We start from the raw sequence: 14493 nt of genomic DNA on the forward strand, positions 1-14493 counted from the left end.
CAAGCCAGAGCATTTTAGAAAGCTAGAATATTTCTTTTACAAAGAGAGACCATGAAGCTGATGCCTAGTAGAAACCATGTCTTGCTTTACTGAGAGATTAATGTTAGTCATAGAAAACATTTTCTCCTTTCCTTGCAGGAACAGCAGCAGAGGAAAAATTGAAGGTAATGCATCTATACAGAACTCATTTGTATGTTTTATCTCTTTTAAAAAAACCCACTGAAATAAGGAAAACATTTGTACTACCAACAGAGAGCAATGACAGGGTCTCTGCCGGCGCTAGCGCCTCCTGCTATCACTCCTGGTGCATGTGCCTCCTGTGTCTCTATTTTCTGTAAAAATTGTCTCCTTCATTTCTCCTTGAACAACTCTGAAGAGAAAACATAGACGAATGTGTCTGCACATGACAGATGGAAAGGGCAAAAGCAAACCACTTGGCAACCAATTCTCCCTTTCTAATAAAGGGTAAAAGGAGTTCACACATCCATCCCCACCCAGCCACGTGGATCTTAGGGGAGAACAAATGAGTAACCTCAATAAACCGATACTTACGGGATCCCTTTTAAGCCCCTTCTATGCAGACTTAACTAACATGGAAATTGTATTGCCTTGGAGCATGTCTGAGGTCTACAGGTTTGCTTGCGTAGGTGAGGAGAGGAGAGGTTGGAGCTGCCATTTGACAGAAATGCCTCACAGCATCTGAAAATCAACTTCCCTTCCTTCCTCCTTCTCCGATCTTCCCACAGCTCACTGTGGAGGGATCTTTTCAAAGATTTCCACTGTGGTCTGCTTCAGTAAACCTTGGAACCTCTGGATCTGCTCCTCCCTAAACTGCAGCAAGCTGTGAACTGCTTTTCTTTTCCCTCCATGCAAGTCATTCTCCAATTCTGGGAAGACTGAGGAGGATATTGAAGATAAGTCACCCCATGGAATCCTACAGTCCTTACATCATTCACCAGGCTCTCTGTATAAAGGAAATGAAAGGTGATCTGTTTGCTCACCCATGGAACACAATGACTAAATCTATCCTCTGCTCAGGAAAAAAAAAAAATCAAACCCTGATCAGCAAAGAATATTCCATATACAATTTTTAAAAAGAGAAAACCTTACAAATAAAGAACTGCCGAGACATACATTTGCAATGCCAACTAAATGCGAGTTTATTGAGAAATACACAGTGAGACAGCTCCCCTTTTTTTTTTTCTTTTCCAGAAACACAAAAGCAGAAGCCAGGCGATACAGCAGCAAGGTCAAGACACATCTAAAGCATGAGGACTACTGGACTGTGGGTGGTAAAGTCTTTGGAAACATCAAGAGACTTCCACAGCACGGGGGAATCAACCCCTAAAATTATCTCAGCGCTGGCCAGAAACATTTTTAGAATGCCGAAGGCAGCTCATGCATGGACGGCGGCCAGCTAGCAGGCAGTCAATCGTGGTCAGCAATGTCATGATGGAGGCAGCATGTTGGAAGATTCTGGAAACACAGCTGGCAGGGCATGGAGTCTTGAGTCACTCACTGGCCGGAAGCATACTTAGCAGGGTCTTCGGTAGCTGGATACACAGGACTGTTGGTACGTCCTGATTGGTTGGCAGGTGGTTGAAATTCCTCCCACTGGTTGGCAGGCACTAGCGATGCCACCCACTGGTTGGCAGGTGCTGGAAATGCCTCCCAGGGGTCGGCAGCCGCTGGAGACAAAGGTGACTGGCCGGCTGCAGGGCCTTGAGCAGGGGTTGGAGACACAGCTAGTCTGTGGAGAGCAAGTTACCTGGACAGGGCTGGAGATGCAAGTTGTTCTCTGGTAACACGGCGGCTGGCACACAGTGGGCTCACAACTGGTCTCCTGACAATGATCTAAAAGCCACGAGCCAGTTTGGAAGGAGCTGGGCAAATAGAGGCCACTCAGGCAGTCAGCATCCTGGGTTGAAGACGTGGCAACTGGGGCCCCTGGCATGGTGTATCGTCCTCCGATGGGTCTGGAAGAGCAATTGCTTGTAGAGCAGTTGAAGGGCATGATAGCAGATAGAGGGCCACAGATGTCTTTCTGAAGTCAGCTCCTGAATGGTGAATGTCATTCCAGGCTCCTGAGCTTTTTAATATATATATATACACTCTTGCTAGTGGGTGGGGCTCCTTCAGTGGTCTCTCTGGCTTCTATTGCTTTAGAACATCTTGTGAATCCACACGTTAATTATCTCTCAAGAAGCCTTCCTCCTCATAAAGGAAGTTAATAGTTTGGTAACGAAGTCATAAGTCTTCTGCATTGTATTTACTCCAGATTAAGGAGGAGGGTGGCTTACAGCTTCAAAGCGATTGGTCATCCTTGCCCGCCATTGAGCCCCCATTCATCTTCCTTGCATCCAATGAATGTCAATCTGATGGCAACACCAAACATGCCACTGACCTGCCATCACACACTCTCTCTCCTTCTGACTGATTACAAACCTACACCCTGTTTGGTTTTGTCACTGGCACTTAATATGTTTTAAGCATAACTTAATCAGTCATTCTTCCCCAGCTAACGGAACTTTTCATAAGGAAGGTGTCTCCTGACATCTGCTTCAAAATGAGAATGACAAGACCTACCAGATAAAAAAGACACAAAGATTGATAGCCCAAGAAGAAGCTAGACTCAAAATTAATAGACTGACCAGAAGAAGATGTCCACCAGAAGGCTAGAGGGCTGTGAAGCCCACCCTTTCTGGTCAAGCAGTGAAGAAAATTAAATGCTAATTAAGTACAACCATATTTATTAGCCAAGACCTTTGCCAAACAAACTGGATAAGCTTTATTCCTAAAAAATTTAAATGTAAGCACACTGCATAACAGCGATTCCCGTACTCCATTAATATGCCAGTGAGACAGGCTTTGATAATCTTTAAATTATTATAATGTTAATTTGCAAGGGTACAGGGTCTTTATCCCAATTTGCTCAATGTATTCAACACATATTTATTGCCACGCAAGTGCTTATAGATAGGACACATTTTAATCATGGATAAACTAAAGACTCTCCAAGGTCATTGTACTATCACAGATAAGGGTAGGCGTGGGCGGGGGGCGGGGAACAAGCACTTAATCAATTCTTGGTAATTAGTGGATACATAAAGAGTTTTCTATACTATTTAATTATTCCTTTTATGTTCAGGGAAACTACCAGGATATTGCTCTCTTTCATTTCATCTCACTATAAAGTAGTCAGCTCTGAACGTGAAAATGGCTGCGCCTTTTGGTCCACCTGTACAACAGGTGACCCAGCAGCTTTGGCTCTGGAAAAATAAATCACTTCAACATAAAGTGGTCAGTGATATTTCAGCCTCAAAACAGGCGTAAGTCCTGAGTCATTTCGTAAATCTGGTTTACATGGGGTACAGTAATGGATTTACATCTATTTGAGGGCTTCCAGCTCTGCTATGTTTTAAATATCCACAAAGCAAACAGTTTTATGTCAGAACTCATCAGAAGTCCCCTTGCAAAAGCAGCATTCATCTCACTGGAGGCTAGTGAGTCACTCTAAGAAGAAGATATTCTGCTGTGGGCTATATTAGAGTTCCCAGGGAGCAGTCTTCAGTGACTCCAAGAGTGCTCTCAGGAACATGGGGAAATTAACGAGATGACTACTTTCCACAGTGTTGGGAATATGCTGTTCCCACCACCAAGAATGTCCCAGTGGGTGTTTGAAGGTCAGAGAGTCTGGTTAGACTCTCTGCTTTAAAACAGATGAGTAGTTTACAGGCTTCTCCCAGCTGAAGATGTGTGGGCTAGGACAGAAGACAATGCATCGTGTCACCGGGGCCACATTCCCAGAATGGCTGAGTTATTATTGGGTCCAAGTTCAACTTTTTCACTCAGATTTGGAGATCACAAACAAGCTAGAAAATACCTTTTATCCATTTCAGAAGGGAAAGAGATGGGTGTTTTTTTTTAGCACAGGAGGCTGGTGCAAGTGTTGAGGATTTATATATCCCATCTCCCAGAATCCTTCCAGCAGCTCTGGGGGTAGGGCTGATGACTCATGAAAGAGATAAAGTCCAGGGAGACTGAATGGTGTTGAAGTCATGCAGTTTGCATTTAGCTAAGATGAGACTCAATAAAATAAAGTCTAGGAGCTACCAATCCACAATAGGGCTAGTTAAACACATCGAGATATCGTCACTGAAGTGTAAATACAATTTCTTATTTTTCAAAACAAAAAAAAAATCATTGTTTCCTAGATGTTACATAAAGATTACAGTTTTCAACACTTTTCCAGGTTTATAAATTGATTCTCAACAATAATTAATTAACATATGCTATCCTTATACTTCTTAAGATAGTTTTTTTACATTTGATATATTTTTAATATTTTTACTTCATTCCAATAAGGAGCAAAGGTCACTATAAACAAAGCCAAAGGAACAGAGAATCATCAATAGTTTGAAACTTTAGTTTTAATTTATAATTATTTATAATAGCTTTCTACATAGCTAATTTTCAGAGTACAGCCAAGGAGTGAATTGATTTTCCATTTTCCAGAGAACCTACCACTTCGTAGCTGTTAGGTAGAAGACAATTCTAAGGTATTAGGTTTTTTATAACTTAATTACTAAAAAGAAACTACCGTTGTGACTGAAAGCTGACTACTTAAATCCTATACTAAAATGACTCCAGATTTGGCAAATCACATTTTTAAAAAGCCACTTAGACCAGAAAAGTCTGCGCATTTCTCTGATCTTCAGTGAAACACTAAGAACACAATTAAGAAAGTTATTTTATACTTTTTAAAAATGTATTTTCTTTTCAGATGTGAACATTTTGACTACTGAGATTTATAGAAAACTACAAATAAAGATAGATGTAGCAATGAAAAAAAAAGACAACTCCATTGGTAAGATTTAGAAATGAACTGTGTCCCTACAACATGCTCAGATACATTCAAGGCTTGGTCTCAATTGCAGTGTTCTGAGGTGGAACTCTGAGGAAGTGATTAGATCTTCACAGCTCTGGCTTAATCAGTGGACTCATATTTTGATGGATTTATAGTTGAAGGGACTACTGGGAAGTGATAGAAACTCTGGAAGATGGGGCGTGGTTGGAGGAAATAGGTCCTCCAATCAGGGTGATGCCAGGAAAGGCTCTCTTATGCACAGTCTCTTCCTATTGCCAGTGATGACTTAAAAATAAGATCTTCTTTTTTGAGGGGTGTAACAACTTGAGAACATCAGGCTGCACTGAGTCTGAGTCTTGAGTTTTCTTTTAATTTCAAAATTTTAATTGTTATTATAAAAATGATATAGAGAGAGGCTACAGCTAATGAGTACATTCCTTTTTGGACAATGTCACCCCCTCCCTCACAAAGAGTGAGCTCTTATCCACAGCCTCTTGCTGTTGCTTACTTGTTCTGCTTTCTTGCTGCCATGAAGTAAACAGCCTCTTCTGCCCCCCTCCCCTTCCCCCTCCCCCGTCTTCTCTGTGATGTTCTACTTAAGCACAGCTATGGAGATGGTTATACATAGTCTGGAACTTATACAACCATGAATTAAACACACACACACACACACACACACACACACACACACACACACACACACACACACACACACACACACACACACACACCTTCCTCCCTTGTTTTCTCAGGTATTTGGTCACAGTGATGAATAACCGATACATACACTGACAATCACATGAAACTCAAAGAAACACTCTACAATTCCCAGTCAACCACACCAACAAGTTCATTGGAATTGAAAGAAAAATAATAGGCAGCCAACTCATCACTCCCCTCACACAGTGATGAGCGAAATGAAACTCGAACTCTGCTAAGAAGACAAGAAGATTATCCTCTTGTCTGTGGAGCATGAAGTGAGGAGGGTATGATGAGGGCAGAAGAGGAGACATCGGAGAACCACTGAACATTATCTTCACTGCTGATGGGTAATTTGCTCTCATTTGCCTAGAACAATCTGAGTCTTATACAATAATTATCACAGGCTGGAAATGAGCAATTCTTTCACTCAGAACTGAATCACAGCAATCACTTGCAAAGGCCAAGCATTGTGGAGTAACATGAGTTAAACAGGTGTAGGAGGCTGAAGGGTGGGTATGGCAAAAAAGATATTTTCCATCACAGAGTTAGTAATAGATGTTGACCAACATCAGTTCATAGAAAATGGCTTAGCTTCACTAAACAGAGCCATGGCAAACTTGCAGAAAATTTAATAACGATAAAATGAAATTTGGTTACTCTCCATTTTTCATGATCACTTGCTCAATTTGAAGCTATTGTTTCTTAAATACAATAATGAAATTCAAATGTTTAAGTACAGAACATAATAACTGTTGTAAAAATTAAATACATCTTGGCTGAGTTTTTCTGCTCCTATTTTTCAGCTACACACAAACACACACACACACACACACACACACACATACACACACACACACACACACATACACACACACACACACACACACACACACACACACACACACACACCTCATAGACTGAATCCCCAGAATCCTTATTAATCAAGGCTTTATAAACCTCTGACTTCACACACAGACTGTGGTTTGAATCTCCAGAATCCCTATTAGCCAAGGCTTTACAAACTCCTGAAGCTTGGGTGATTTGCACCACAAAACTGAACTGAAATTCATTTTCAAAACTCTTTTCAAAGAGCATCAATCAGAAGAGGAGTTGAATCACTTGACAGGCCAGAAAGCAGATGGAGAAAGAAATAAAGAAAGGCCAGCAAAACAGTTACTGCTTTTAGAACTTCAAAACAACAATCAGCAGCCCCATACTTTCTGTAAAAATTAAACCTTCAGAGAATACTATAAAGATTGAGGGCTCTCAAATTGAACATTCTTTCTATGTCTGTTTTCAAATTCATATCATTTTCCATATGTGCCTTTATTGGGGGCCAAAATTAAAAGCTGCTTTCAAGAAAACTTGAGCAAAATCTCAAGAATTTTTGTCACAACAAATTCTCATGTGGGAAAGTCCAGGTGTACAAGCCCAGTTGTAGTCCAGTCCCAATCTGCCAAGTAAAAGAAGTAAACTCGCATGGGACCAGACATGAGTAATGTTTATGCATACAGCCTAAAACAGAGATGCCAATTCGCCCACGGCATACCATCCCTCCATCACTGGGTTTATTCAAGGCCTGCTAGGGTCGCCAGTAGAGTTAGAATCCTAGAAGCTATCCACAGACATGAAGAGAGGAAAGTCTTCTCCTGAACATCACTGAGCTGACCTATGCTTATGTCCTTGATCTGATCATTTTGTGCCTGGGATTAGAAATACCTCATTAGGCAAACATTATTTCAATTTGTGATTATATAAGACTCCTGAGTATAAATCTGTCCTCTGATTGGATGAAGGGTTGGAAGAAACAAAGTCCCAAAGAGGGCTTTGCAGCAAGTGCATCAGACATTCCTGCTCCCTGCATCAATGGCTTCGCCCTTCTTTCTTCAATCCCCCTGTACAAGCTTAAGCTACTTCCTGCAGCTGCCTTCAATTGGGGCCTTTTGCAGACATTTTTTGCTTCCTGCTGGGTCTTCTCCAGCACCATGGTAAAGGAAGTTCAGGCTAACTTGCTCTATGCTTGTATGCATGCTGCCCAGAACTGGCTTAACAAGTTTGCTTACTACACAAGAAATCTCAGGGACAGAGCCCAGGTCCTGAGTTCAAGCCCTAGGACCAGCACAACAAAAAGCTTAATATAGACTTAAGTAATAAATCTGAAAAGTTGGTTAAGTATTTTTTTTAATATTTATACCACTCCTTACACACACACATTGGCAGTCCTTACTCCAAGGACTCTGCTCTCTTTATAGGTCACTTCTGAACAAATTGCCTCAAAACTTAGTAAGATAAAACAACTAGTTATTATTCCCATGGATCCTGTGACACTGGAATTTAGGTAAAGCACAGAAGGGCAGGGTCATCCCTGCTCTAGGATGGATGGTGACAGCAGAGGAACCAGAGGTGGCTGTGATTAGCCAAAGAAGGTTCATCCACTCACCTGGCGGGCACTGATGCTCAGGGGAGCCATAATACCTCTCCATGTGGACTCTTGTGGCTAGGCCTTCTCCAACATGATAGCTGACTCCAACATATAGCAGCTGAACCAAAAAAAGGAGGGAGAATGAGTAAAAACTGGGTCATTTTTTATAAGTGAGACTCAGAAATTATGCAACATCATTTTGCCATACTCTATGTGTTAATGTATCACCAGGACCCCCCCCCAAAATGATGCTTATTTCCTTCTTCAGGGGTCTTATGGTTCTGGATGAGGATGTGATTCTGAAAATAATAGTTTTGCCATAAAATTAAATTTATTGCCTTCCCTAAACTGTCAGAACACAGTCCTAAGCCTAGAACCTTCTGAGCTAAGCTTTGTTGGCTCAGGAAATCCGAATTTCAGGTTCCATATTATTGAACATATTCATAGTAGGGAATTTACAGAAATTCCAGGGTATCAACAAGATAATTTCAACAGTTTCCCTTGGCTTGGTATGCTAGACAGGTACCTGAAGGCAGGCACCACAGGTAAAATAAATCTGACCAGAGTAAAAAAATTCTCACCCCTTTCAAGGATCCTAGGGCATTCCATAGAAACATTTTCCCCTGGTGTGGTTCCTCAGTTAAACACTGAGACTTAGAGACTCTGTGTGCTCAGAGCCATCTTTATCAGAAGATATAATGAGGCACATGGAAACTTTCAAAGTTTCTTAAAACATATGACCATCACCAATCTCAAATGACCAGATCTTTGAAGACTACAGTGTTTGCACAGAATTAAAAAATCATACAGGCAGAATGTTAAAAGGCATGTTAAAAGGAATAATCAATACCAGCAGTAATAGTGAAGTGCTCCCAATTCTTGGATTACCTTTCATTTTCTCTATCGATTTTGTTCTAAACGTAGGGTTTCGCTCACTGTTATTGAATTCCTATTATTTAGGATGAGCTCCATACTGAACACAAGCATCTTTTGTGTTGTGTGATGCGTCTTTCACTACCTGGGACTTAGCCACAGGTAAAGGAGGGCAAAGTTCATGGGAAAAGGTGAATTATCTTGCAGTGATCACAGAACGTTGTCCTCCTTTGTGTATTACACTTGTCCTTGGTAAAGAACAAATCAAGTGAACCTGAAGACAGCAATTGCTCTGACAGAATAACAAAAGAACTAAGGATTGATGAAGTGAGCCTTTGGGAAAAAAATGAATTAGGCCTAAGGCTTGATTTCCTCTTTCACTTCATTGCTTAAAATCAGTATCTTTTTTCCCTTGCTGAAATCAACAGGGACAACAACTTTTCTTTCCTTGCTCAGAATTCCCTCTGTAGGCTCCAAAGAAAATGTTGATTCTGGAGATTTTATATTTAGATAGTATTCTAAGAGATATACAAAACTACCTACTGTGGTAAACAAAACAGGAAGAAAGACCACAAAATACCAAAGATGAGCCAAAAGGAATTTTTAGCACAAAAGTTACAGATTACATCACTAAGAATATAATAATACCAAATTTAACAGTGTCCTGGAATCTGGGAATCTGATGGGAATGGTAATAAAAATTAGCAAGAATCAAGGTTAAAGGAAAAATGAACGGAATGAAGTATGGTGAGTCTCCAGAAATAGCCAACTTTTGAAGAAACAGCTTCTAAATGGGCTGTTGCCAGATGCATTAGATATTTTTTTCCATATTTCAGTGCCCAGGCAAAAGCATAATTATTATTAGAGTACTTGGGGCAACCTAATGAACACACCACAAAGATAAAGTTCTAAATGGTAGGAGCAAACAATTGGTCCAAGAGACATTCTTATTGTCCAGCAGGGAAATGTATTTTTCCAGATATAATTAACATGGCCTCAAGATCATCCAACACTGGAACTAGCTTTTCAAATATGATTCTGATATGAATTTCATTTTCCAGCTGGCTTACTAAAAGTCTATATTACTCAGCAAAGGCATACCAGTATGACTTCAATGGGAATTATACTTGCACCCTACTTTATACATCAGTCTCTTCAGTTTGGCAAGCCTGATTCCGTTTCCAGATGCTTCCAGCCCAGGATGAACTGACAGAGCCAAATCTTTCCCAGTCTTGCAGAGAAACACGTTCTTGCCCTGAGGTGACCACCACCCAGCCCTCAACAAATGTTGAATCCATTGAATCTATGTCAGTAAGCAAATCATTTCACTTGCTACAGATAGAGGCATACATTCCATTAAGATGATTCCACTACATTACCTAATGAAGTCTTTACTCTCTAAGTACTTTCAACAAATAGAATCCTGTCTTAAGTCAAATGGCTTAAGTATTGTGAGGCTGGACTAAGTGACCTCAAGGAAAAGTTATTAATTACGCATTGTAACATATCTAAATTTTTTTCTGTATCTCTGCTATGATTTGAATTTTCCCTCCAAAGCACAGTTTGAAATTTAACCCCTACTATGAAGTAACACTTCTTAACAGAGGGTAAAAACATCATCCCAATATAGGTTTTGGTAGTACAACCTTTTGGAAGTAATTGAGAGAAATGTGGACCTAAGATTAGAAATTTAAACCAATGGGATTGGGCATTTATAAGCAAATATTAAAGCTGAAGGGGGAAATGGATTACCATACAATAACAGTAGGAGATTTCAATACCCATTGTCAGCAATGGACAGATGATCCACACAGCAAAGGAAACATAGAGTCAAATCCCGATCAAGATAAACAGACCTAACATATTTACAAAACATACCAACACAAAATACATTCTTCAGAACATACATTCTTCTCAACTGCATGTAGAGAATTACAGAAAGAAAAAGAAAAGGAACAGAGAGAGAGAGAGAGAGAGAGAGAGAGAGAGAGAGAGAGAGAGAGAGAGGAAGGAAGGAAGGAAGGAAGGAAGGAAGGAAGGAAGGAAGGAAGGAAGGAAGGAAGGAAGGAAGGAAGGAAGGAAGGAAGGAAGGAAGGAAGAAAGGAAGGAAGGGAGGGAGGGAGGGAGAGGGGAAGGGAGGGAGGGAGGGAGAGGAGTGAAAAATGAAAAGAGAAGGAAGGAGAAGGGAGAGAGGACTCAATTTGACATTGTATCTCAAAAAGAATGAACTGATCCAAAAATTAGTACAAGAAAAGAAATAACAGTGGTAGAGTACTTGCCTAACATTCATGAAACCCCCTAGGTTTGATTCTTCAGCACCATATAAACAGAAAAGGCTGGAAGTGGTACTATGGCTCAAGTAGTAGGGTGCTAGCAAAAGAAGCTTAGGGACAGTACCTAAGCCCCAAGTACAAGCCCCAGGACTGGCAAAAAAAATGAAATAATAAAGATCATATTAGAAATAAATTAAATGCAAACTAGAAAAATAATAGAAAAGATCAACAAAACAAAGATGCTTTTTTAAATGAAAAATAAAAGTGATACTACAGCCAATACCACAGGATTATAAAGAAACATAAGATATACTTTTGGTATTCTTTCACTCTTTTTCTTTCTTCCCTTTAAAAAAACTAGAAGCTAGGCATTGATAGTTCACACCTACAATCCAAGAAACTCAAAAGGCTGAGATCCAAAGATCAAAGATCAAAGTCAGATGTGGCAGAAAAGTTCATGAGACTTCATCTTCAAAATGAGCAGCAAAAGCAAGGTTGGGGGTGTGGTTCAAGTAGTACAACACCTACTGAGCAAGTAAGCCAAGCAAGTGTGAACTGCTGAGTTTAAGCCCCCACAATGTCAATAAGTAAGAAAACAAACTACTGTATGTTCTAACAGTACCAGTCTAGAGATATATCTGAAAGAAATTAAATCTTTATATTGCATATATAGCTATACTTATATATTTATTACAACTCTATTCAAAATAGTCAAGGTAAAGACTCAACCTAAGTTCCCAGAAATTGTCTAATGGATAAAAGAAACTAGAATATATACACAATGGAATACTTTTCAGCCATTAAAAAAAAGCTATCAGCTGGGCACCAGTGGCTCATGCCTGTAACCTACCTACTCAGGAGGCTGAGATCTGAGCATCATGGTTCGAAGCCAGCCAGGGAAGGAAAGTCCATGAGACTTTTATTTCCAATTAACCACATTCATACACACACACACACACACACACACACACACACACACACACACACACACACACACAGAGTGGGATGGTAGCTCAAGTGATAGAGTGTCAGCCTGAGTACAAAAGATAAAGGACAAAGCTCAAGTCCTGAGTTCAAGCCCCAGTAAGGCCAAAAAACTAAAAACAGAGATTGGTCATTTTCAAATTATGCATGAAACTGGGGGCATTAAATGAAAACAAGCCAAGGGCAGAAAATCAAATATGATCTGACTCATATATCAAATCTCAAAAACAATCTCATAGAAGTAAAGTATAATAGAATGGTAGCAACTATATGTACAGTGGTTGGGATTGCAGTTGGAATTAGAAGGATATATTGGTCAAAGAATAGCTGAAAGTAGATAGGAGGAATAAATTTAGATCTGTCATGAGTATGGTGACCATAGTAATTTGAATACATCTTATTCTGGAAGAATGCTGAGAGCAGATATTAAGATTTTCATCCCAAAACTGAGAACTCTGTCAGGTTATACATTGGTTAACTGCTTAGATTTATTCACATTTATACATTTTATATATATAATATGATAAAACATTATGCTACACATATTAAACGCATGCAATTTTATCTGCTAATTAAAAAGAAGTAGTTGGAGAAAAGCTCCTTAAGTTCCTTCCTCAAGTTTCCCACTGACTCACTCCCTGCCATGAGGCTTTCATTGAGAGTCCCTGGGTCTGTTTCATGACCACCTGTAAAACAAGGATAATGGGACCTGCTTTCCCAGGGAGCTGCAAGAACTGAGTTATGGTTTGCAGGATGCTTTGTGATTCACACATAAAAGGCACTACAAGAAAGCGCACTGTCCCTGAGCATTACAGCCCGCAACCCCATTATTGTAAAGTAAGAGGAGACAAATATTCTATATTCCATACAACATGAAAGCCCTTGATGTTCTAGAGAATTTCCAAAACGAAGGTAAACGGTTAATGGATGATTTAGCTCTCTGCTAAGGCCTAGAACCAGTGTCCATAGGTAAGCAAGCCAGGCAGAGATAAAACTGAAGAGATATGAAATAAATACTGGGCTCTGCTATCTGGCCTTACGAGCATTTTTACTCTCAAGTTACCCACTGGAATCCAGTCTATGTAGAAAAACCTTCCTAATCTTAGCCAAATCTGGTATTGACTAGAAAAAATGATTTTCATTTCTTAGGAGTAAGTAAACTAAGGGTTAACTTTATTAGGTTTGTTTTTATACTAGAGGACACTAAAACTGGAAAAACTAACATCTAAATTTCATGAGAATTGCTAGATGCACCTTAAATTGTCTACCAACAGCTTGGAAGAGCACTCTGGGAACAGCACTATTCATAGCTTATAATGTTATAATGTTTGACACCAAATCTTCCATTTTGCCAGGTTGTACTTATTTTCACCTTTAAATTATAATCACATGAGAAAGAATATTTTTCCAATTTCCACTTGGGAGACACTTTTATGAAAACTCTCCCGGGCAGTCTTGGCATAAGACATAACATAGTAATTAATAATGATTAACATTTCACCCTCTTCCAATTGAGAGTGGGCTGTAGCTGCAGTGATCCAATGGTGAATGTCAATGTCAACTGTAATACAAAGAGTGGAGCTAGAAATTAGCAACCAAAGGATTTTTTAAAGGAAAAAAATACATTTTTCCTGAAGACAAGTCAAAAGAAGAAAAAAGACAAATATATCTAAATCAAAGATAGTTACTAGACTTCATGGTGAGTCCTTTCCTTCTTAAAAAGACTTAAAAATTACCAGTTTTAGCTTGATACTGGCACAAGAACAGACCTGAAGACCAATGCAATAGAACTGAAGACCTAGAAATGAACCCACAGACCTATAGCCAACCAATCTCCGATAAGGGAGCTAAAAAAATAGAATAGAAGAAAGACAGCCTCTTCAGTAAATGGTGCTGGCAAAAGTGATTAAACACCTGTAGAAAACTAAAGCCTAGATCATTATACATCACCCTGAATCAGAATCAACTCCAAATGGATCAAAGACCTCGAACTCAAAGTAGACACCCTGAAAACTATAGGGCTCCTTGGCACAGGCCAAAACTTTCTTAATAAAGACCCAGAAACACAACAAACTAAAGAAAGGTTGAACAAATGGGATTGCATGAAGCTGCAGAGTTTCTGCATGGCAAAGGACATAGCTAGCAAGATCAATAGAAAGCCAACGGATTGGGAGAAGATCTTCACTAGTCATACAACAGACAAAGGTCTCATATCTAAAATATACTTAGAACTCAAAAAACTAAATCCCCCAACAACAAATCCTCAAGGAAACAACTGCCTAATAAATAAATGGGCTAAAGACTTAAAGTGAAACTTCTCTGAAGAGGAAATAAGAATGGACAACAGATACATGAAGAAATTCTCAACCTCT

General features: G+C 39.6%; 1 protein-coding gene across 1 annotated transcript; it reads right to left on the reverse strand.

The window, feature by feature from the left end:
* Nucleotides 1-1534: 1534 nt before the first annotated feature.
* On the reverse strand, nt 1535-2014 carry Krtap11-1 (keratin associated protein 11-1). Its single transcript, XM_070028813.1, has one exon. The coding sequence runs from the start codon at nt 2012-2014 to the stop codon at nt 1535-1537; it is 480 nt and encodes a 159-aa protein (XP_069884914.1).
* Between the last annotated feature and the right edge of the window lie 12479 nt (nt 2015-14493).

Source organism: Dipodomys merriami, unplaced genomic scaffold, assembly GCF_024711535.1.
Source record: "Dipodomys merriami isolate MVZ:Mamm:240054 unplaced genomic scaffold, mDipMer1.0.p SCAF_2, whole genome shotgun sequence".
Lineage (NCBI taxonomy): Eukaryota > Metazoa > Chordata > Mammalia > Rodentia > Heteromyidae > Dipodomys > Dipodomys merriami.

Bases quoted from the DNA above. Each gene is read 5' to 3' on its own strand.
- Krtap11-1 (XM_070028813.1), bottom strand. From the start codon at position 2,014: ATGCCCTTCAACTGCTCTACAAGCAATTGCTCTTCCAGACCCATCGGA.